At 45.6% G+C, this 25,444-nt stretch overlaps 1 protein-coding gene across 5 annotated transcripts in view; it reads right to left on the reverse strand.

The window, feature by feature from the left end:
• Positions 1-4,606: 4,606 nt before the first annotated feature.
• The window catches only part of TAOK3 (TAO kinase 3), a 120,779-nt gene continuing 99,941 nt past the window's right edge, over positions 4,607-25,444 (reverse strand). For all 5 annotated transcript variants that reach the window (XM_083417628.1, XM_083417626.1, XM_083417629.1 and 2 more), the window contains 6 exons: positions 23,726-23,854; positions 17,947-18,150; positions 10,890-11,129; positions 9,480-9,692; positions 7,291-7,473; positions 4,607-5,199 (listed from right to left, as the gene is read on the reverse strand). In XM_083417628.1, the coding sequence (XP_083273754.1) occupies positions 5,038-5,199; positions 7,291-7,473; positions 9,480-9,692; positions 10,890-11,129; positions 17,947-18,150; positions 23,726-23,854 (1,131 nt within the window). In that variant the 3' untranslated portion in view covers positions 4,607-5,037. The remainder of the gene's footprint in view (positions 5,200-7,290; positions 7,474-9,479; positions 9,693-10,889; positions 11,130-17,946; positions 18,151-23,725; positions 23,855-25,444) is intronic.

Genomic DNA, 25,444 nt, shown 5'->3' on the forward strand with positions numbered 1-25,444 from the left:
GAGACCCTACCTGCCCGTGGACTGTCTCACCAGAGTGGTGCATGCTCTGGTTATCTCCCACTTGGACTACTGCTATGTGCTCTCCGTGGGGCTACCTTTGAAGGTGACCCGGAAACTGCAACTAATCCAGCATGCGGCAGCTAGACTGGTGACTGGAAGTGGCTGCCGAGACCAAATAACACCGGTCCTGAAACACCTACATTGGCTCCCAGGATGTTTCTGAGCACAATTCAAAGTTTTGGTGCTAAACAACCGTGGCTCAGTATACCTGAAGGAGTGTCTCCACCTCCATCGTCAGCCTGGACACTGAGGTCCAGCTCCAAGGGCCTTCTGGCGGTTCCCTCACTGCGAGAAGTGAGGTTACAGGGAACCAGGCAGAGGGCCTTCTTTGTAGTGGCGCCCACCCTGTGAAACGCCCTCCCATCAGATGTCAAGGAAATAAACAACTATCTGACGTTTAGAAGACACCTGAATGCAACCCTGATTAGGGAAGTTTTTAATATTTGATGTTTTAAAAGGTAAAGGGACCCCTGACCATTAGGTCCAGTCGTGCCCGACTCTGGGGTTGCGGCGCTCATCTCGCTTTATTGGCCAAGGGAGCCGGCGTTTGTCCGCAGACAGCTTCCGGGTCATGTGGCCAGCATGACTAAGCCGCTTCTGGCGAACCAGAGCAGCGCACGGAAACACCGTTTACCTTCCCGCAGGAGCGGTACCTATTTATCTACTTGCACTTTGACATGCTTTCGAACTGCTAGGTTGGCAGGAGCAGGGACCGAACAACGGGAGCTCACCCCGTCAGAGGGATTCAAACTGCCGACCTTCTGATCGGCAAGTCCTAGGCTCTGTGGTTTAACCCACAGCGCCACCTGTGTCCCTTTGATGTTTTAAAGGTAAAGGTAAAGGTACCCCTGCCCGTACGGGCCAGTCTTGCCAGACTCTAGGGTTGTGCGCTCATCTCACTCTAAAGGCCGGGAGCCAGCGCTGTCTGAAGACACTTCCGGGTCACGTGGCCAGCGTGACAAGCTGCATCTGGCGAGCCAGCGCAGCACACGGAACGCCGTTTACCTTCCCGCTGGTAAGCGGTCCCTATTTATCTACTTGCACCCAAGGGTGCTTTCGAACTGCTAGGTTGGCAGGCGCTGGGACCAAATGACGGGAGCGCACCCCGCCGCGGGGATTCGAACCGCCGACCTTTCGATCGGCAAGTCCTAGGTGCTGAGGCTTTAACCCACAGCGCTACCCGCGTCCCTTATGATGTTTTAGCATGCTTTTAATATTCTGTTAGGAGCTGCCCAGAGTGGCTGGGGAGATCTGGCCAGACAGAGCGGGGTAAAACTAATACATTATTATTATTATTATTATTATTATTATTATTATTATTATTATGTTGCAGGAGCAACATGGGGTAGCTCAGAGCACACAGTATGGGCAACTTTGGTCAGAAGAGGGTTGTAGAACCTCAGACCTGGAGGTTACACCTGACCCCCGGAACACCCCCCAAGCCACACACATCACTGGTCTTGCTCTTACCCTCATTGTTTCTGCCTAGCTGGCATGTGTCTTGCTTGCCTAGATGGGGAATAGAGAAGGGTGTTTGGGTGCTAGCCTACTGTATAAAAGTAAAATTTACTTTAATTGCTCCACCCATTTTGCCTTCGGACCTGCCTGCCCTAGGCATGCGGCCCCTGGGAAGTTGCTGGAAAAGGAATGTGGACCTCATGCTGCGAAAAGATTATCTACCTCTGGGACTGGGCAGGAAGGGGCAATATGAGCAGTCCCATGCACCAGCCTCCACTGATCTCTGGACTGTACCTGGTTCTTGGCAGGGCTAGCGGCTCCTGGTGGCGATGGGGTGGCTCCCCCCCCCCCGAAGGAGGGTTTCTCTGCTAAGAAGTTCCCGAAATATTGCTCAGAGGCCAAGAAGAAGGCCAAGATGCAGAGAAAAGGAGAATCGTGGCAGAACTGAAACCTTCAAAGTTGCTCCCGAGATCCCTTTGGGTGGATGGGTAGAAACAGAAATGAACGAGCAAAGAGATAAGTCAGCAAAAGCAAAAGCCAAAAAAAAGAAGTTAAAAATATCCTAAGAATATTGATGGGTCCAAGACAGACCCGCCCCCCTCCTCAGCAAATTCCCTTTGGAGCCCTTAAGAGTTCAGGCAGGTGTAGTAAGAAGTCTCAGCTGGTTCCTTGACTGTGGTGTGAGTCCAGCTCCAGGCCAGCTTAGGAATTTCATAAAATCTTGAGTTAGAAGGGACCCCCAAGAGTCATCTAGTCCAGCCCCCTGCAATGAAGGAATCACAGCTTAAGCATCCATGACAGGTGGCCATCCAACCTCTGTTTAAAAGCCTTCTGTGACCCAGGTGGTGCGCTCCACTGCCAAACAGCTCTTACCACCAGAGTGTTGTTCCTAACGTTTAGTCGGAATCTTCCTTCTTGTCCTATGAATCCATTGGTTTGGGTCATCTGTTCCGGAGCAGCAGAAAACAAGCTTGCTCCATCTTCCAGGTATTTGAAGATGCCTCTCATATCACCTCTCAATTCTTCTCTTTTCCAAGCTAAACATACCCCAGCTCCTTCAACCGTTTGTCATTAGGCTTGGTTTCCAGACCCTTGATCATCTTGGTCGCCCTCCTCTGCACAGGTTCCAGCTTGTGAATATCCTTCTTAAACCGTGGTGCCCAGAATTGGACACAGGACTCCAAGTGGGGTCTGACCAAGGCAGAATAGAGTGGTACTATTCTGGATGCTGGATGTCTGTTAATGCAGCCTAGAATTGCATTAGCTTTTTTCTTTCTTTCTGTTGCATCGCACTGTTGACTCATGGTGGTCCACCAAACCCTATGATCCTTTTTGCAATGATTGCTGTACATAGCAATGAACTGATTCCTAATTCAGCTATCAGCCTGGGCCATCCTCCCATTCTTCAGGCAAGCAGCTTGTTTTTTCATTTTCTTTCATCGCATACATGTTCACCCATCTATCAAATCACCCTTTGCCAAAATAATCCGCAACAGAATTCTTTCTGAAATCAAATCCATGTGGGGCTTGGGATAGGCGTTCTCCTGGTGACATCACAGGAACCATCCAATGAGCGCCGTCCACAGCCGGTTTCGGCTGCGGACTGGAAGGATGGCTCCCTGCCCTCAAGCCTGGGAAAAGCTGTATTGGAACAAGGTATGCTACATTTATCTTCGCCTTAAAAGTTTCAGGTGTGTTTCTGAGCACCAGTAAAAGCATCTGTGCAATATACGATAGAAGCCCCTTTACACAATATTTCCTCTCCTGCTCTTGCCTCCTCCCGCAACATCTGAGTTGTCTTTGAGTTGTCAGGAGGCATCCAGCCCAAAAGCAGAGGATCTGATTGGCCGGCGTTTGCTGCTAAAAGGCTCTCCTGTTGCTGGATGTAACACAAGAGCTGGAAAGCCACACTTGAGTCTCTTCCATGGCTGACCAGAGATGGGGTGGGTAGGGGTTAGCGCAGGGCAAAGAGCTGCTTCCCCTGCTACAATGAGACAGCAAAGCTTCGTGAGCAACACTTTTATTTACAAATATAATTAAAAGCTCTGACAGTTATATCATGCTCTTCCCTTTGAGAACCTGAAAAAGGTTCTCTCTCTTTTTTTTTTTTGCTTTTTTCCGTTTAGTATTTTTTTTTTAAAGTGCATGCAAAAGAAGTAAAGCCTTTTTTTTAACCTTTTTTATTGTAAGAAAATACACAGTTTGAAAGTGTGAATAATGCAATATTTATGACCAAGATTATCGGGGGACAGGGAGAGGGGAGGGAGGGGGGGAACCAAAGGTGGGAGTTGTGGGGGGGTCGCAGGGAGGGGTGTGGAGGAGGAGGAAAGATTTAAGGTGATGTGAGAATGAGAGACAGTGTTAAACTCCAAAGATTGACTTGGAAAAGAGGAAGGGTGGAGGGTTTTTGGAGGGGTGGGTGGGGGTGTCGGCGTGGCCTGGAGTGTGGGTGGGTTGGTGGGGGGGTCGGAGGGGGGGAACAAGTCATCAGGTAGTAAAAAAACTTCTGATCAGAGAAACAGTTAAAATACAATATGAAAATAAGTAAATTTCTCCTTAAATTTCCTTCTATACACAAAATACACAATTTGACAAGGCCCAATTTGTGCTCCTGGGATTCTCTGGGCTCCTTAAGTTTTTTTTTTTTAAGTGTATTCACATCCTCTGCTACAGCAGAAAATGATTATGATACAATCAAGAATGTGCCAAAGACCAACGGCCAAAAAAACCCACCTGGCCTGGCCTGACCCTTTTTCAAAAAAATCACGCTCTCCCTCTTTCCCCAACCCCCCTCCCCTTTCCCCCCCGCCCCCAAAGTAATAATATGTCCACCACTGATATGTACAGCACAATTTCAGAATTCATATTTTCTGTAAAATGTATCAAATTTCTCAATCTCTTAATAAAATTTTTTTATTATTATTTTTTTTCATTTAGTTATTCCTGATGAATAAATACCAAAAAAAGAAATAATAATAATTAATAATAAAATTAAAAACTCAAAACGTTATGCAGCAGCTGATTAAGGTAAGGCTGCGATACCCATCTCTCTCCCCCTGGGAATTTGACTCCTTTTAATTTTCCTTCCTTTTTGTTTTTTTTTGCTTGAATTTTCATTGGTAAGGTGGCAAAAAAATATGAGTGATTGCTGAAAAGCAAACATACATCCACTTTTTTTGTTTTGATTCGTTAGAATTGTCTCCAAAGTTTTCATTGAAACGTTTTTGTTTTTTTTAATAATAATAAAAAAAAAATCATTGCACAGAGACATCAATACTGTGAGACACTATGAGATTCAAGAGAGACTGCGGAGCAATGGTCCTGCTCTGGAGCGTGACACTTGGCGGGAAGGGGGGGCCCCTGATGGAGTAAGAATATACAGGCACTAAGTCCGACATGATGTCAGTAAGAGAGACAGAAAGAGAGAGAGCACACCCGTTAACATGGGGGGGGAATGTTGGGATTTGAGATATTTTTTGTTTGCATTTTTGTTTTTTTAATGGCAAAAGAAATTTAATCTCATCTGTAGTCCTCCTTAGGAAATTCTAACGTGACCAAATTTCCAAAGCCCATCCGTAGGCTCTCCATGTCAAAAGTTTCAATCTCTCGCTCTTGCCTTTCCAACAGAAACTTTATCCTCTCGCTGCGTTCCTTCTGCAGGGCCGCCAGCTCCTCTTCAATCTGAAACAGCATCAAAGGGGGGTTCTTTTAAAGCAAGCTCCTCGGAATCCCAAACGTTTGAGGAACAGATCCAGACAAGAGGATTTCCTACCCCTCCATTTCTCCCGGAATGATACTGGGAAGTGGATGTGTGTGTGTGCTTACTGGGTGTGCTTGCAGCAGAAACAAGTCAGTCGAAAAGGGATGCTGAGTCCTTTCCTTAGTGATTTCTCCTTTCCCAATTCCTCCTGTGGTAGTTTTTTTTTTTTTAACAAACCACTCCAGCCTCCCAGGGACTCTGAAACTGCAATATAGCTGTGGGAGGGGAGAACCATTTGTGGAGGGGATCACAGAATCATAGAGTTGGAAGGGACCCTGAGAATCAACTGGTCCAACCCTCTGCAATGCAAGAATGAATATGCAGCTGTCCCCTATGAAGACTGAACCTGCGACCTTGGCATTATCAGCACCACGCTTGATCCAACTGAGCTATCTTTGTTCTTAATGCAGGAATCTTTGGCCCAACACGGGGCTCAGACCCACAACGCTGAGATTAAGAGTCTCAAGCTCTACCGACTGAGCTACCCAGTTAATATGTGTCTCTGTGTTTGCTTTCAGTAACTCTCCCATCCAATAACACTTCTAGGCTCACCTGGTGAGCAGAGAGTTTGGTACTGCTTCGCCGGTGCATTCCCTGCAGGGTCCCTGTTGGCAAAGCAGATGACTGTAGCCTGGACACCTGAACCCTCCCACTCACCAGCCGATGAGCGGGTTCAATCCTGCTGCATGCAGCTTTGCCCCACCCCGCAGATCAACTTCACAGTAGGTGGGTGGGACTGCCAGTTACCTGGTGTCATGATGTCAGCTGGCTGTGACAGGTGGGTGACCCCGCCCACCAGTCAAAGCTGGCTTGTGCAGGTGATGAAAGATCTGGCCTGCCAGGCAAAAAAGCCACTGCATTTGGGGAAACCTCTGGTGGCAGTCTTAAAACAGTGGAGCAGGTGGACTTTCCATTAGAACACACCTCTGGCAATGACACAGACCAATGCGTCTAGCAGTCAGGAAATCTGATTCCCTGGTGCACTCCAGCAAATGACAAATAAGCACCAGCAGTGCTATTCCTTTTCTGTCGCTGGTATTCAGTTAACCTCACGGGGCGTCTGATCAGGAATCTATCCGTCTATTCCTACTAGAGTTGGTTCAGACATTAACTATTTACTCACAGCATTCATAAATGATTTAAAGGGTGGACCCATTCCTAAACCCGAAGATGCCAACTACCTAGTCGGTTTGGAATATTCCTCCCGCCCACGACACGGCAAAAGCAACGAGATGGGAAATTCCTTCCTTGTCTCAGTTATTAAAATGCCCATTATGCAGTGCTTACTATTACCACTGGTCTGGAGGCCAGAGAGAAAACAATTTACAGTTTCTGATTTATCTGAGTGGGCAGAAGACAGCTTGGCAAAGCAATGTTGTTGTGAAGATGCCTGCTGAGGGGCCTGTCTGCCTGTCCCCTCTGTATTCAATCTGCTAGTTTGCAGATACTATGAAAGCATGGGCGGTCTGGAGGGTGGCAACACAAGAAGGGGCCTTTTCCGTGGTGGCTCCCTGCTTGTGGAATGCTCTCCCCAGGGATGCTTGCCTGGTGCCACTGCTACATATCTTTAGGTGCCGGGCAAACATGTTCCTTTTTAATCAGGTCTTCAGCTGTTAAACACTGGTGGCTTTTGTGCATGGGTGGGATGCTTTAATGCAGTTTTTTAAAAATAATAATAATAATAAAGAAATAGAATTGGATTTTAGACTTTTTAAATGCTGGTTTTAATCTATGTATGTGTACAGTGTAAGTCGCTTTGAGTTGCCGTGGCAAAAAAAAGGTGACTAATAAATTTAAAAAATACCACTGGGAGTAATTGCTAAGGCTCCCGTATTCTCTTCACAAGGAACTGATGCTGCTAGGATCCTGGTACTTAGGGAAATGTAATGCATTGCCGCTACCAGGTTAACTGCAGAGTGCGGGATACACCTGGACAGTATGCACAATTCCACATCCCCACCAGTTCTTCCTTTCCTGGCTTTTTTTTGGCAACGGCCCAACCCCTGCCATACCTTTTGCTCAAGATGTGCCCTGCGTAACGACACCCTCTGCTCCAGCTTCTGGAGTTCCCGCTCATGCTGTGCTTCCGTCTGCATCTTGATTTTGCTCTGATAGGCATTCAGCAGCTCCATCTCTTGCTGAAGCTGCAACCGCAGGGCCTGGCATTCCGCTTCCTGAGCCTCATCTAGCCGCAGCTGGGAGTGTAAAAAAAACAATAACCAACAAAATCATTTACAAAGTTAAGGGCGCTTGCTGGTCAAATCTGCTCTAGGGTTGGGCACAACAGCAACAGCAACAACAACAACAACAACAACAGTTGTTTAGGCAGGCCGTGAAGATGCATGCCCCGAAAGGGGAGAAAATGCAAAAAGGTTCCGGTTGAAATGGCCAGCATAGAAGCCTGAACTGTGTACTGTAATCTGGGGAAGTAAAGTTAAGGTTGGGTCCACTTCCTTGAGACTCCAAAGCTCCCTTCCTGCCATTTGCCCACAAACCCGTTCTGTCCCTCTGGATGAGGTCTGTACCCAGCATGACTTTCTCTTACCATCTCCTTTCCCCCTAAGTCCCTTTCTCTTCCGCTGTATATAGACCACAGATGGGGAGCCTGTAGCCCTCCATAAGCTGCTGGACTGCACCTCCCATCAACTCTTCACTTTTGCCATGCTTTCAGGGGCTGATGGTTGGTGGAGCCCAACAACGTCAGGGGAGCTTCCATAGGCTCCCCACCATTGGCAGACTCAGTCCCGCCTCATCCAATCATTGTGGCTCCAGTCCCAACACCCAGAATCCTTTGCTGCTCAGCACTCCTGTTTCTTTCTTACACACTCTCTCTCTCTTTGCTTTTCATTCCTTTCACCTTGCATGGAGTTTCAAACATGCCCATTACACCTGGGCTTTCACTGCTCCCAATCTCCTTTTCCCTGCCTTTCTGCCAGGCTTCTGCCGCCTTCTCACAGCTCTCCTTTGGCCATCCTGCCCACACAGCTTCTCCTGCATCTAGAGCCACTGCAAAGTGCATCACACACCTTGCCTAGCGGCAGTCCTTAGAGCGGCCACAAAAGCAAGTCGGTCTTTTTTTTATCTCCCATACTGCAGATGGGGAAGGGATGAGGCTGAGAGAGTATGACTTGCCTGAGGTCACCTGGTGAGGTCACGGCAAGAGCTAAGATTCACACTGGGAACCTCCTGGCTGGCAGCTCAGTATCTCAGCCATTATGCTACTACACCAGCTCACAGCCTGTCATCAACATTTCTTGGCACCTGCTTTATTCTCCCAGAACTTAGAAGTGTTTCTGAACACTCCAAGGTATGCCATGAGCTCAGCCAAAAGGTGTTTTCCTCATCACCCCCCCCCCACCAAATCCATTCACGCTTGTTTCAGAGAATCACAGAATTGGGAAGACCTCAGGAGTCATCTAATCCAACCCCCTGCGATGCAGAAATCTTTCACCCAATGTGGGACTCAAACCCACGACCCTGAGGTTAAGAGTCCCATGCTCTACCCACCGAGCTATCCCTCAGGGCTTGGTTATCCTGAAGGTATCAGGCTAGTACAGCTGTGTGCAACTGGGGTTTTAAACTTCACATGTGCACATACCAATGTATGCAATCTGAAAAGATTATTTGATCATCGGTGTGTAAACCTGCTACAAACAGGCTTGACGAGGATTGCACATGCTGTTTAGTTGTTGTTTTTGTTTTAAATTAATTTGAAAATAAAACCAGGAAAAGGAAAGGGGGAAAGAGGGGAAAGAGAAAGGAGGGGGAAATGAAATAAAACTAAGGAAAAGGAAAGAATACTAATATGCAAATATTACTAAAAACAACAGCAAACCGCCATCAGTTCTCACCACAGGTAAGGTGACCACCAGTGCTTGTTAATATTTTGAAGAGCAAAAAAGAGGACGCTATGATGATTCTCATTTTAAATACCCCTACTATATGTAGGCTATAGAAGCTGTAATATATTGCTGAAGGGGACAGGAGAAGAGAAGAGGAAAGCAAGCCTTCAGCATCCAGTTATGACTATGTCTCATTCAGAAAGTATAGCCAGAGACATTTTGGCAAATTTTCAAAAAATCCACCCAGACGGAAACTTTACCCTGAAAAAGAGGATGTGTCCTGGAAAAAGAGGACACATGGCAAGCCAAGTTAATATGGAACCATTTGAGGTGTGTGTGGAGCCCAGGGCTGCCCTCACCGCTTGCGATGCCATCATCTCATTGATGCTCTGCTCGTACTGCTCAGCCAGGATGGCAAGCTTCCTTGTCTGCTCGTCCTTCAGGCCTTTCAGAATAGTTTTGTGCTCACTCTTTGGAGTCACTTCCAGCTGGTGGTTCTTGAGTGCTTTATACTGCTTGGTTTGCACTTTGCAAGTGTCCTGGAACTGCTTCTTGATCTGCATTTCCATGGCCTGCAATGGGAGGTAACAACTCTGGGTGAGGTTACACGTGGCTATTTAAACATCATCGTTATCTGCATATCCCTATACGTTATTTAAGAACGGTACAATATTCATGCAGAAGCTTTACATTAAAGAAAATGTAACATCCCTATAATGGGCAAATTGTGCTCGAGAGAACCACGCCTCTCTCGCAAGCTGCTTTCTCCACGAAACTATTGCCTGTCTCCAACCCGTGTCTCATCATTTCAGATATTTGCTATTTTTTGTGTGTAAGATAATTATCTGCTTTTCCCCTTTCACGTGCTTTTCCCCTTTCAGTTACCAGATCCCAATGGAAGGCAGGGGTGCCAATTTAGTAAATTATTTGAGGGACAGTTAAGCACATAATTGGGACGCGGGTGGCGCTGTGGGTTAAACCACAGAGCCTAGGATTTGCCGATCAGAAGGTTGGTTGTTTGAATCCCCGCGACGGGGTGAGCTCCTGCCAACCTAGCAGTTCAAAAGCACATCAAAGTGCAAGTAGATAAATAGGTACCACCCCAGTGGGAAGGTAAATGGTGTTTCCGTGTGCTGCTCTGGTTCGCCAGAAGCAGCCTAGTCATGCTGACCACATGACCCGAAAGTTGTACGCCGGCTCCCTCGGCCAATTAAGCGAGATGAGCGCCGCAACCTGAGTCCTAACGGACCTAATGGTCAGGGGTCCCTTTACCTTTAAGCACATAATTCATCACATGATATGCCACATGCACACCATTTGAAATGAAAATGCCCATTAACTTGGGGGGGCTGGCCCCTTCAAATATTTGGGGGGGGGGCTAAGGGACATTGCACCCTAGGAGTTGGCTCCTACGATGGAAGGTAACTGTAAGTGAACGACTCCTGAGCTACTGACACCAGTAAGTACTCCTCTGCTGAATGAATATATGAACAGGCGCCAAAATGGTGGCATGAATGTGCCAACAGCACCAAACACCAGGGATGGGGGAACGTACGGCACTTCAGAGGTGGCTGGACTCCCATTTCCCCACCTGCATGGCCAATAGTCAGGGATTATAGGAACCGCAGTCCAATGACATCTGGGAGACCAGATTCCCCATCCCTGCCACACACACATGGAATTAGCGGGGTGGCTAAGGTCAAGCAGTTGACTTTGCACCGCTTATCCCTATATCCCAGCTAGACCGCAGCCCTCGCCTAGTTACTTACCTTCAGGTTTTTGGGCTGCTGCCGCAGTTCCATGACATGCTTCCTGTGCAGCTCCCGCTCCCGCCGCTTGTTGTACTCCAGCTGGTTCTCAAGCTCCGTCTGGTGCTGCAGCCGGATCAAGTCCATACGTAGCTTCTGCAACGTGTGCAGCTGCCTGTATTCTAGCTCGCGCGTCGACTCGTCGTGCCGGATTAGCATGGCGTGCTCCATCTCTTTCTGCGTTCTCTTCTTGTTCAGTTCCTGCGTGGCATAAGGGGAAGGGGTCAGGTGCGATCCCAAGCGAGGCAGCAAACCCCAATTTCTCATGCGTAGTAAAAAAAATGGCAATGCTTTTGACCGACAGCCTACCCTAGTGTCCACAGCTCTCGGGAGACTTGCAAAATGTTTTGTTGGACTGAACTAAGGTCCATGTAGTCCTGCATTTCCGATATTAGTCAGACAGAAACTTTGGGGAACTCACAAGTAAGGTATGTGATTGCTGGCTTTCCCTTCCTGTTTGCCCCCAGCAGCTTGCATTGAGAAGTTCCTTGTGCTAAGAGCCACTGACAGACCTGCTTCTCCTCCATGAGCATACCTACTCCTTCTTGAAAGAGAGCTAAGCCAGTGTGCAAACTTGCTGTGTTTATTGCACACTGTGTGAAGAAATGTGCTCGTTGCCTCTGCTGCACCTACTTCCTACCTGCTTTGTTGGGGGCTTGCAAGAGAGTCCCAAAGCAAACCTGCTCCTTCTCTCCACGATGCCCGTGCATCTTTTCTGTGGTGGACTTCTGCAAACTGGCCAGTAGGTGGCAACAGGGAGTAACATGAGCTCTGTTTTAGAGCCAGGATACCTGTAACTTGTCACTTTGGACACTTTTCACTGAAGAAAATTCAGCCTGGCTTCCTTTTTCAACTATACAACTGTGGTTGGTACTGCATATGGAGAATAAGCATTTTAAGAGGGACTCCCATCAATGTTGCTGTTTAATCAGAAAGGTGGAGAAACCATTTAAGGGAGCTGCGAGCCATTATTAATGTTCAATGGCATTTTTTATTAGTTTTACAAAAGTGTGCCATTCCACTTTGGGGGCCAATCCAGAACCTTTGTTCCTGTGTGTGTTTTGGTAAGATAAAAGAGCATTCTCCACCCTTGTATTCCTAACCTTTAGTCCACCAGTCATCACTCTCTAAGCCAGAACCCCGGGCCACACCCAGCCACATCTTTCGCCTGCTTCTCAGTTCCTTGGGAGATTCTGCCTTCTGAATAACAGAGAAGAGCAGCTGACAAAAGTTTCAATGGACATGCACTCAACACACCTGCATATCCACCACACACCCTTGTTTTCATTCCATCATTCCCCGCCCAAATCCATTATGCAAAGCAAGCCCCCTCCCTCCCCTTCCAATGATTCAAGTTCAAACAAAAATGCTGAGAGCGGGTGTTTGCATCCTACTTCTTTAGTTCATTTCCTTTGAATGAATCCTAATAGCTAGGTGTGCCATAGTGACGCAGCCAAATCTGTTACCCAGAATGGCCCCTCTTCGCCCAAAGGTTCTGACAACTGACAGCTCTAGTAGTTCTGTTCCTGGGATCAGTTTTACAATCCTGTGAAGATATTCCTCATATAAAGGAGCACAAATCCAGCCGGCTGCTCCCAATCTTATAAGCAGCTAGTGCCAAAGCAGAGCTCCATGCAGTTATTCTGCTGCTGAACCAAAGATGGAGAGACGGGGTGGGGAAATCATGATGTGGCCCCAGATCACTGCCATGGAATCCCATTCGGAATGTGCCGAGCAACAAGATACTGTAGTATTTAGCGAGCTTTGGCCCTTCAAATTCAGATCATAGAACTGCAGAGGGGCCTCAAGGAGTCATCTTGCCCAAATCTTTGCAACACAGGAATCACAGCTAAAGATTCCCTGACAGATGGCCATCCAACCTGTTCAAAAATTCCGATGAAGGAAAATCCACCACCTTCCAAGGTAGTCTGTTCCACTGCCAAACAAGCTCACATTGTTAGAAAGTTCTTCCTATGCAATATGCTAGGAGCTGAATGTGGGCTTTGTGTGTGATATCTTAAAAGGTAAAAACTGTGCAACCAGTAAAGCTGGAAAAAATATGGAAACTGGGGACAAAACATCATTTTGCATGGTAAGGTTTGCATTTTTCAATTCTGATTTTGCTAGTCGTCATGTTGAGCAGCAAATAGCTTCCCTTCCCCCAGATATAGGCTTTCTGTCTCCTGAGGTGTCACCATGTGCTTCCAAGCATATTTCTGCAGAAATTTGCAGTTTCTTTATAAGTGCAAGGTTAGACACTTACAGGAAGGTTAATTTCGCATCTACATTTTACTCTATGTCTTTTCTTCTGTGGAACTGGTATTGTGGTGTACATACAACCTGACTCCTACCATTTCATCATTTGATAGTGAAACACGAGTAAGCTTGTTTCAAATTAGAACAGCTTCATGGTGTCATAACATTTACAAGATGAAGCCAACAGCTTCCATTTCTCTAGAATTCAAAAAGACACTTTCATGCATTGGGTTAATAAATTAGTGCATCTTAATTATTGCACAACACCACCTAAACTCCCAGAATTTTATAAGCTGGTACATGCTGTTAATATTGTGAAGTTGAGTTCTCCAGACATACAGCACTAAACCAGCTAAACAGTTAAGAAGTGGAAAGTTAAGTTGTGATGCCAGGTGCAAATTCAGAATACACAAATAATACTCAAAAAGATGCATGCTTAAAATGATAATTCAGTACAGATTAGTGACTTTTTTTTTTACCAGAGATTAAAGTGGTTTGCATGTTTTGATACAAATCTGGTAATGTTGTATTCTAGATTTAGTGTTAATATGGGTGAAATATTTGCCCTTTATGCCCTTGTACATAGTCAGAGTGGGATCTTTCCATGCCTATACATTCTGTTCCTCTTCCCTAAGTGCTCAAAGCATTTTGACTGTCATCTCAAATGATCCATGCAACAACCCTGTAAGGTAGGACAAAATTATTTTCTTAATGATACTAAAAGACTTGAGAGGGACTGACATGCTAAAGTCCAACTAGCAAGTTCAAGGCTGACTAGGGTAGGGTTGGGTTGCCATATTTCAAAAAGTGAATATCTGGACACAAGTTGTTGAGCTGTTTTTGGCCAAACGTTGAGCTTTCCCAGACATTTCAGCAATTTCTGCTCGGATACTGCTTAAGGAACTGGCTATGTCTGGAAAATTTCAGGCACACGGCAACCTTAGACTGGGGTGGCCACTTACACACTGCCAAAAAATGATGAGTAAAAAGGACCTATGCTTGCATAAGATTTGCATAAATGGATAGATGCAAATTTACAAATAATCACTATGGTTTACATAGAAATAAATTACACCCTAACATTGTAGGGAAGAATGTGACTTGTGTGCCTGCTCGGTCTGCTCTCCAGTTCCTAACTGTGGAAGGGCAACTTCAAGACCTCTCCTGCTCTCTCTCTTTATGGTTATTTATCTTTAAGCCAGACCTGGACCAGACGGCCAATGTAATGTAGTCATTTAGAGTGTTGGAATATAAACTGGGAGACCAGGGTTCGAATCTCCACTTGGCCATGAAGCTCACAGGGTGACCTTGGGCCAGTCCCTGCCTCTTAGCCTAACCTACCTCACAGGGTTGCTGTTGTTGTTAATTCAATTTATATACCGCCCTTTATCAAAAGATTTCAGGGTGGTGTACAACATTAGAAACGCATTACAAAACATCAATGATAAAAACATAGTAAAAAGTATACCGACAAACAGCCCAATAGTAAAACAATCATAATAATCGCAGTAGGGATCAGATGATGAGGGAAGAAGAAGAAGAAGAGAAGAGTTTGGATTTGATATCCCGCTTTATCACTACCCGAAGGAGTCTCAAAGCGGCTAACATTCTCCTTTCCCTTCCTTCCCCACAACAAACACTCTGTGAGGAGAGTGGGGCTGAGAGACTTCAGAGAAGTGTGACTAGCCCAAGGTCACCCAGCAGCTGCATGTGGAAGAGCGGAGAAGCGAACCCGGTTCACCAGATTACGAGTCTACCGCTCTTAACCACTACACCACACTGGAGTGACCCATATAGACCACCTTTAGCTTCTTGGAGGTAAAGATGGGATACAAATGCAACAAACAAATAAATGGCTGTCTTCTGTAATGCAGGACACTCAGCCACCCTAAGGCTGTCCTGAGAGCTTGGGCCAGAGGATTCTACCACCTCCTGGCTCACCCTCTTGCCACAAAAACCCTTCACTAGGTATAGCACCTAGTGAGAAGTAAGCCCAGCTGAATTCAATAAGGGCTTTCTCAAAGGTACATGTATGTATTGGATTGGTTAGGCTTAGTCCACGCATGCAGCAGAATAAGGTGGCAGAAAGGATCACACAACTTCAAAATGCAGATCTAAGGGTGCAATTGTCACATATTGTTAATGCTTCCATATGTTAAAATAAGAAAAGAAGCAAAACTTCCCTGCAAGTGATTTTTTTTTTTTTTTTTGCACAATAGCATACAGACTACAGAGCAACATCTGATGTGCTAAGTTTCTGCTTATTTGCAGGATTAAAAACACACACACCCCACAATGGCAGAACTGTTGAGATAGGATCTTCTATCTGTTCTGATATACACTACCACCTCATTCTGTTGTATGTATAGGCTAGGCTTTAGCCCTCTCCTAGGCAGACTCTGCAATGACAAATGGCCATCACGAGAGAGCTGGGGTAGGATGGATGAGTGAAGCAAGTTGGGAGCACCTAGTACATCTCACACTTGCAAGCATATTGTCACTAACACCTGCGGTTGTGAGCTTCTGCCGCCCTGCAATGTGAAGAGAGCAAAAAAGGGAAACAATGAATGAATACAGAGGCTCTGTCACCAATTAATAACTTACCACAGTGTGCATGTAACCACTTATAGTGAACAAGCTGTTTGTATGGACCTCCCAAATGGTAAAGAGTATTAACATATGGGATCGAGGACAAGGTGATTGCAAGCATAGAGGCAGAGTGGAAGGAAGGATGCAAATGACAGTAACTTCTGCCATGAACTGAGATGCAAAGATGCAGCACCAAACTATCTGTATTTATATCATAGCACAAGGGCCACCATTCTTACATAAAACACCTAAGTGTGTCTCTTGCCAGGAGCTGAGCGGGTTACAAATTAACTGAAATTGTTGTATGTTGGACAGAGATGCCAAACAGAGTTAGATCAGTGGTCCAGTTAGAGCAGTATTGTCTACTCTGACTGGCAGCGATTCTCTGTCTACTCTGACTGGCAGGGTTTCCGGAAGAGGTCCTTCCCAGCCCCATCTGGAGATGGTAAGGATTGAACTTGGGACCTTATGCAGGCAAAGCATGTGCTCTACTGCTAACTGAAAGTTTTCCTCTCTGCAACACAGACACACAGAGCTGTTCCTCTTCTGGAAGCCACTTGTGCCGACTCTGGTGTAGCCCCAGCTTTGCTCCTACAGGAGGCAATGAAGGCCACCAACTTGGATGACTTTAAAAGAGGACCAGGCAAATTCATGGAGAAGAAGGCTATCAATGGCGACTAGCTATGATGGTTATGCTCTGCCTTCATGGCTGGAGGCAGCAATGCTTCTGAAAACCAGTTGCCAGGAAGTCTCAGGAGCGGAGAGCACTCTTGTATTCTAGTTCTGCTTACTGATTTCCCATCTGGTTGGCTACTGTAAGAACAGAATGCTGGTCCAATGGGCCACTGGCCCGATCTGACAGTCAATTCTGGTGCCCGACCCCTTGATCTTGAATTATGTTGCTCATTGGATATAATGAATATGGAAAAGTAAAATTAAATTAAACAATTCCGGATTCTGCGTTCATCATCGGAGGTCCTTTTTAGTGCACATCCTCCACGTGACTTCCAGAGGGTGGGAACACAAGAACAGCCCTTCTCTGTAGTGCCTGTTTGTGGAATGCTCTCCCCACAGAGGTTTGCCTGGTGCCTACATTATATATCTTTAGGGATGTGGGTGGCACTGTGGTCTAAACAACTGAGCCTTTTGGACTTGCTGATCAGAAGGTTGGAGGTTCAAATCCCCGCAACGGGGCGAGTTCCTGTTGCTCTGTCCCAGCTCCTGTCAACCTAGCAGTTCGAAAGCATGCCAGTGCAAGTAGATAAATAGGTACTGCTGCGGCAGGAAGGTAAACAGCATTTCTGTTTCCGTCACAGTGTTCAGTTGCGCCAGAAGTGGTTTAGTCATGCTGCCCACATGACCCGGAAAGCTGTCTGTGGGCAAACGCCGGCTCCCTCGGCCTGAAAAGTGAGATAAGCACCACACCCCATAGTCGCCTTTGACTAGACTTAACCGCCCAGGGGGCCAGTGTGGTGTAGTGGTTAAGAGTGGCAGTCTCATAATCTGGGGAACCGGGTTCGCGTCTCCGCTCCTCCACTGCAGCTGCTGGGTGACCTTGGGCTAGTCACACTTCTTTGAAGTCTCTCAGCCCCACTCACCTCACAGAGTGTTTGTTGTGGGGGAGGAAGGGAAAGGAGAATGTTAGCCGCTTTGAGACTCCTTAAAGGGACTGAAAGGCGGGATATCAAATCCAAACTCTTCTTCTTCTTCTTCCTTTACCTTCACCTATATTTTTATGTGCCAGGCAAAAACATTCCATTTCAACCAGGCCTTTGGCCGATGAATATTCTATAGCCTTTTAAATGTGGGAAAGGAGGGGGGGGGAGGTTATTGTTTTGCTGTTTTGTTTTACTTATGTTTTTATCCTGTATTTTATTCTCTGACCTGCCCTGAGATCTTATGCTGAAGGGCGGTATATAAACATAATAAACCATAATAAGACAATAACAAAATTCTGACCCAGATACTACATCCTCGTTGCACGAGTGTGGGAAGATTCAGCTCTTGTCAGGACAAAACAGGCAGCAGGCTTCCCAGGTTGGTTACATGAACAGCATGGCATATTGACCAGTTGCAGGTAGTTGTCTGTATTCACCTTATATTTTCCCTGGGTATATTGGGGCAGGGTGGGAAAGGGGGGTGGCGAAGAGGAGAGGAAAGCAAGAGGTGGTACCTCCCGAATGTTCTGCTGCTCCAACTCGTGCCTCCTGATCATGGTTTTTCGCTTGAAGAAACGGCAGTTTTTGTCATAGTAGAGTCTCTGCTGGCTGAGAAGATGAGCCTCCTCTTCAGCCTGTGTGTGCTGCAGGTTCTCTTTGTGTTTGGAAATCCTCTCTTGCTTCTCCTTCTTCGGTGTGCTGTGATCCTCGTTCATCTCCTGGACGAGCACAGAGGAAAGGCCAAGAAACAAAGTCATTTGTTGGTTTCATAATGGAGAGGGGTAAAAAAACAAAAACAAAAAAAAATGTGATGCCTCCTGCCCCCCCCTTACTACCATCTGTACAAGCTTAACAGCAAACAGAGGGTCCTCCTTTGAATCCCCTTCCAAAAGGGTTTTTAAGCCCATTACCCCTCAAGATGCCCCTGCTGGGAGCTAAGCAGTTTATACAAAACATGCAGGAGCTCCAAAGAGGAGGGGGGAGGGAGGGAGAGGGGGAGGGAGAGGGGGAGAGAATGACTAAAAGCTCACAAACCAGGCTGGAATCAAGAGTCCAGAATCCGAAATTAGTAATCTTTGACATGAAATGGGGCTCTCCTTTACTGAACTGCAATTCCCAGAGGGAAGCCATGACAGTTAAAGTGGTATAAAACTGATAGATGTTGGACGCGAAGAGTGCAAAGTAAAGAAAAACAGGTCAGGCCTCCTCTGGCAAACAAAAAAAAGCACTCGCTGAACGTTTGGTTCTAATTTGGTTCTAATCTTAGGCCACTTGGAAAGTTGTGGAGGGACACAAAAGGTATCACTTTGAAAATTGGGGTTTATGTGGGGTTATTATAACGCGGCAACTTTTCCATCTGGGAAAACAGTTGCACAAACTAGACATCAACCAGGCTTTGGCGCCAGAGAAACAACAAGTGGCTTAAACGGCCAATATAATAGCCAAGGATTTCTGCACTGGAACTCTACATGCCTGTTCAAGAGACATAAGTGTGAAACAGACATGTGCTGAAAGATGAACTCTGCATATGGAAGCATGTGACTGGGAGGTGGCACACGGAGGGGTTCTAAGCCCTTTTCCCGCCGCTGCCACATGCCCACAAGTTTGGATGATTGGCTGCTGAAGTATGCCAAAGCCTCTGCGTTTCTCTCCTTAACAACTCTATAGTTTTCTTTAAAATCCCCAAAAGGACATGAGAAATGTCTACGCCTTGCCCCAGAAAATTCCTGCCCCATCTCCAGTTTTTCCTTGGCCAGTACTCCGACAAGACGCAGACACTGCTGAGCTTGCAACTAAACGAAACTATGCCCCAACACCTCGTGGAACGAGGCACCTCAACCGGAAAAGGAGGAAATCTCCTTGGTTTGGCAGAAGAAGCTGAGTGCTGTGCAGCTGTTTCCTTCATCTGAAGCTACAAAACCAGCATTTCATTCACGACTATGGCCAACGCTAATCTTGTAGCATTCAGGCTGCCTCTATCAGAAATAGAATGCATGGGACCCCCAGAAGAATTTGATGTAGTGTATTTGATAGACATTATTTTAGAAACCTTTAGGACATCCCCATAAGTTACTGCAACATCCGTGTTGCAGAAGAGCTCTTGAGCCTGAGAGGCAAAGTGATTTGCCAATAGCCACTCAGTGAATTAAGGGCAGAGGTGAACTCTGAACTTTGTCTCAAAAGGTTGAATTGGGAGTGGTGCAGGAGACATGGCAAATGTCACTTCGCTATGTATCACAACTTTCAAAGCTGTTTATTTCTGGGGCCCATGGGTCATTGCCAGGGGTCTGGCTCATATGTGTGCATTTCACGTGTTATATCTTAGTTATAATCTATTTTAGGAGTTGTGAATACAGGACTCAGGCATGATAGCTACTCCGCATTTAATAATCTGGAGAACAGGAGCTGTTTCTCTCTCTGTGTGTGCTTAAGATCAGTATTAAGTGGGACGTGGAATTAAAAAGTCCATCACTGCTAAGGGTTCCCTGTGACTCTTAATGAAAACTTTCTCTCATGCCTTTTATTTCCTCAGCTACAGAACAGTAACAGCATCTGGAGGCTGGATGACTGAAGTAGTTTTGAGCCTGCACAATATATGCATTTTATGACAAGTGCCTAAAATAGACTCGTGCAGGGGAACCACAAAGGGGAAAAAAGCAGTGCAGCTTAGGAAGTTAATGCAATTATCCTAAAAGCTCTTTAGCTGCAGGTATTTAGTGAAGCAGGGTTGCTTTTTTTAAAGGAAGTTTAAAAAAGAAGTTTGCAGTGATTTCAGAGCACAGAGTCCCACTTCTATCTGAAAGAGAGCATTTTGTATGGTATGGTACACTTGTTTCTAAATACAGTTTAACATATTCACATGTGGCATTTTTAGGTGGGCACTAAAACTAATAATAATAATAATAATAATAATAATAATAATATTTTTCTAGCCCGCCCATCTGCCTAGGTTTCCCCAGCCACTCTGGGCAGCTCCCAGCAGAATATTAAACAGAATAAAACTTCAAACATTAAAAACTTCCCTAAACAGAAGCCCTTAACTACCCCCCCCCCAGGGAAAATGAGGACTTTAAAGTTTGACTGTCAAGGACTCTGTGAAGCTTTGCTCTTCTACCTAGTACAACCCTCAGGTATCCCTTTCCACTGTGATAGACAAGTTGCAGCAGGCTGACCTATCTGTGTTGTCCTTTGATAGACTTGAGGATTGCTTTGCAGGTGGCCAAACCCATATGAGGGAAGGCACGTTTTCTTTTTCCTACATATAATTTATAATATGCCTATGTTCACAGTCCTAGCACGTACTAACCAGAGTAATTTAAACAACTGGAGGTTCATTACACATTACAACCTATATGCAAAAATCGTACTATTTCCTTCATGTAAGTGGCGTTGAGTGTATTGGGAGCTGAACTTTCAATGCTGAACAAGGGACTTTTTTTTTTTTAAAGGAACCAGATGAAAGATAAAACACCCAAAGGTGAGCTGTTTGGGACATTTCTCTCAAAGAGTAACATTTGCAAGGGATCCCAGGGAAGACAGTATTTAAACCAGGAAGTAAATTTCAACCCAACAGGAGCTCCATTTAGGTGTGCATCGTGGTTACTCTTTAGACTGGATGGGAGCTCCTTCCATGGAAGTAAATGAACACCAAAAGGTCATTTAAAGGGCAGCATTATGTGGGCTTTGCTTTAACTGGGCACTCAAGTCAATCCGAATTATATCTAGCAATGCCTCAAGGATATGGGATAATTAAGACACCAGAGGAACTTCCGTACATTCATAAAGCCAAACGTACCAGTTGAGTATTTTGGACAGAAAGCATGCAGTGGCCTCAGGCCACCCACTTCTAAGGTTGGCATTATGAGTAGAAGCCACACTGACACGTCACTGCAGGGTAGGGGCCTCTTTTGCTAATCAAATCTTGTCCCGCTAAAGACAAGTTTTTCATGGAATGGTAAGCCCCAATCATTCCACAGTGGAAGGTGTAAGGAAACTGGGTTGTGAAGCTCAATAAGGTTCTTCTTTATTTTTTAACTTGTCTCCTCTTAAAGGTAAAGGTACCCCTGACCTTTAGGTTCAGTCATGGATGACTCTGGGGTTGCGGCGCTCATCTCGCTTTATTGGCCGAGGGAGCCGGCGTACAGCTTCCTGGTCACGTGGCCAGCATGACTAAGCCGCTTCTGGCAAACCAGAGCAGCACACGGAAACGCCGTTTACCTTCCTGCTGGAGAGGTACCTATTTATCTACTTGCACTTTGCCATATTTTCGGTTGGCAGGAGCAGGGACTGAGCAACTCACCCCGTTGCAGGGATTCAAACCGCCGACTTTCTGATTGGCAAGCCCTAGGCTCTGTGGTTTAGACCACAGTGCCACCCGCCTTCTCTTACTTCCTGTTTTTTTCCATCTTTGCCCAGCCTAGTCAGGATTCTTGCTGATGATGTGAAAGCACCCAGAGGCAGCCTTATTAGATTTATCCACCACCGCAACCTCAAGACATTTCCCCCCCTTTTCTATTCCTACTTCTTCCTAGGCAACATAATCCCCCCCCCCCCCGGTGTAAATCAAGATATTAGGCCTCCTGATTGTAAGGATATGCTTGAAAGTTTATGGGCAACACTCAGTAAAATCTTGGAATCCATGAAGGAAACAAGACTTCAGTGCCCTTTATAGCTCCTAGCACCTCTCAATTCGTAACAGAAGGAGAATAAATCAGGAAAATATAGGAGATGTTCTGCATGTTAGCTTAATTTGCATAACCCATATAGCAAGTATGGAGAATCACCCCACCCTCCGCCCCAGAAGACTGCATTCCCTTGGGTAAAGACTCTTGGACTGGATTACTGCTTAGGGGTTTTTGTTGGTGTGTGTGTGTGTGTTATTGATATTATTTTTGTATCTTTATTTTGTACCTTTATTATGATTTTATGTGGAAATTGTTCCATTTGGTTGTGCACTTCTGGATGTTTTATTTCTTGCTTATGACTACTTTTGTTGCATTTCAAATTCTGCATTTTCTTTCATGCTGTAAGCCTTTTTGAGTATAGTTTTAACTGCGGAAAGGTGGCACACAAATAATATGATGTATGTATGCATGCATGCGAGAAAGGGGTCACGTAGCACATTGATGGGCAGGGCCAAGGCACACACAAACATCCCATCCATGCACACCCCCCATTTGGACTCTCAGTTTGTCTGGCTTCCATGCTGAGAAAGGGGTTCCCTTTTCTGAAGCCACAGTATGAAAGTGATTTCTTCTTCTATGGCCTCTTTGCTGAGTAAGGAGTCTCCCAGTGGCACAGCACAGAAATGCAGGGAGTTGCCCACGGAGGAAGCAATGGCTCTCTTCCTCCTTAGGCAACCTGGCAGTGGAACACACTCCTTCTCCCCTGCTGATGAGCTGTAATCTCCAATCAGGTGTGTTTATCTGAATGCATGTGAAACAGAGCTATCACGGGGGGAGGTTTAATCTCCTTCCTTCTCTACAAACTCCCTAGTTTATTCTGGTCCTGCAGAGGAGTCCACACAGCAAGGCAGAGTGGTGGATTCAGCACCATGGAGAACTCCTAATGAGCAACTTGCCTCTGACATGTGCTGGAAGGGAACAGAGCCCTTTCAAGCCTCTGCCTCTTCTTTGTTTCGCCTCCTTTTGGAGAAATAGAGTTTCTTGATTCTGTTATTGTAGAATTGCCTTAACTATATAGGGCTGTATCCAACTAAGTTTGACATAGAATTGATCCAGTGAAATGAATAGACCTAAGTTACTCATAGTCATTAAGTTCAACTGGTCTACTCTGAGTAGGATTAGCATTAGATACCACCCATAGTATTTTTTTTCTAAAGTGCCACTATCCGTGCTTGAGGTTCACACCTCAAGGGTGCCCAGGAAGACACAGCTACTCTGAATATAAGGAACTCCCCTTTCTCAACGGACTCACCAAAATCCTAGCTTAAGCATATTTCAGAAGTTGTGAAAACCTCTCCTCTATCAAGAAGCACTGCTGACTTGCCTTAGGAAGCATGGGTTATTTAAAATGTGTGGCATTTCACTTCGTCTTGTTATTTATTTTAATGTACTGCCTAGCCCAAACCTTTAAGAGAGGGTCAAGGTTATGAGCTCAAATCAGCAATGAACAATCCATCAGGTTATTTATTGGGGAAGTTCATCAATGAGGTCCAGCCCTATGGTATGTTGAGCAAACTACTGAAATAGCTTCAAAATTCTTTCACAACATTGCTATCCAGCGCATGCTTCTTACTGGCCCAGAATAAAATGCCGGAGAAGTTTGGCTTGCCTCTTTTATCTTTTCCTTGCAAATCTTGTATTGCTTCTTCTGACTTTCTAAGAAATTGGTCAGATCTCTCTTCTGCTGAGTCATAATCTGCTGCTGGAATTTCTTCTCGTCTGCTGCTGCTGCCTTTGCCTGGATGGAAAGAAAGAAAGAAAGAAAGAAAGAAAGAAAGAAAGAAAGAAAGAAAGAAAAGGCACTGTTAACATCTTAGCCAAGTTTTTAGCTGTGTTGCTCTTTTTCTCCCATATCCTTTGCACTGCTATATAGTAATTCAAATATTCAGGACAGATTAAAAGAAAAGCCTGCAAGCAGCACATAGCTAGTCTCTGGTACGGTTGCCATATTACAAAAAGTGAAAATCCAGACACAAAAGTTGTTGAGCTTTTTTTGGCCAAGTTGTTGAGATTTTTCTGCAATTTCTCCAAAGAATTGAGCTATTTTTAAGGAAATTCACCAAAAAATCAACACTTCCGACATGGGTTGCCAAATGCCCGAGTTTTCCTGGACATTTTTACCAATTTGATTGATTTTTGCTTTTATAGGCCAGCTTTCTGCCAAGGTACACAAGGCAGTTTACAATTTTAGATTAAAGGTAAAGTAAAGGTAAAGGTACCCCTGCCCGTACGGGCCAGTCTTGACAGACTCTAGGGTTGTGCACCCATCTCACTCAAGAGGCCGGGAGCCAGCGCTGTCCGCAGACACTTCCGGGTCACGTGGCCAGTGTGACGAAGCTGCTCCGGCGAACCGGCACCAGAGCAGCACACGGAAACGCTGTTTACCTTCCCGCTATAGAGCGGTACCAATTTATCTACTTGCACTTAAGAGTGCTTTCGAACTGCTAGGTGGGCAGGAGCTGGGACCGAGCAACGGGAGCACACCCCGCCGCGGGGATTCGAACCGCCGACCTTTCGATCGGCAAGCCCTAGGCACTGAGGCTTTTACCCACAGCGCCACCCGCGTTTTATAGGCCAGCTTTCTGCCAAGGTACACAAGGCAGTTTACAATTTTAGATTACGAATACAAAAAAATGCTATAAAATGCAGAGGCGAAATGGGTCCCTGCCTCTCAGCCTAACCTAACTCACAGGTTTGTGGTGAGGATAAAATGGGGAGGTGGGAAACCTATGTAACCCCTTGAGCTCCTAAATGAAAGGTGGGATATAAATGTAATAAACAGATAAATAGTTATGTCCATTAACTTGAATGGATTTATTCCGAGTTGGACTAGCATTGGATACAACCCTATGCCTTTGCAGCCTACTGTACAACTGTGTCTTGGGGTGTTCGAAAATTGCCATCATGTTCCCCCGCTCAGCTTTCTCCATATATTGTTCCTTTAACCTTCCCTCATAGGTCTTGTTTTCCATACTGCTGCTGATGTTCACTGTACTCCTCTTAAATATTCTAATTTGGCTACATCCTTCTTAATATGTGGCACCCAGAACTGGACACAATACTCCACACGAGATCCGATGAGTGTAGAATAAAGCAGAACTAATGCTTCTCGTGATTTGGTTCTATTACATCAAACTAAAATCACGTTTGCCTCTTTGGAAGCCACATCCCAGAGCTGATCCATGTTCAGCTTGTTATGGACAGCAATCCTGAGGTCCTTTTCACACATATTACTTGCCATCATCATCATCATTATTATTATTTTCTGAAATGCAGAACTTTGCATCTGTTTCTGTTAAATTCTGTCCCCATTTTTAAATTTGAACCC

The sequence above is a fragment of the Podarcis tiliguerta genome (assembly GCF_965153285.1).
Source record: "Podarcis tiliguerta genome assembly, chromosome: 16".
In the NCBI taxonomy this organism is placed as follows: Eukaryota; Metazoa; Chordata; class Lepidosauria; order Squamata; family Lacertidae; genus Podarcis; species Podarcis tiliguerta.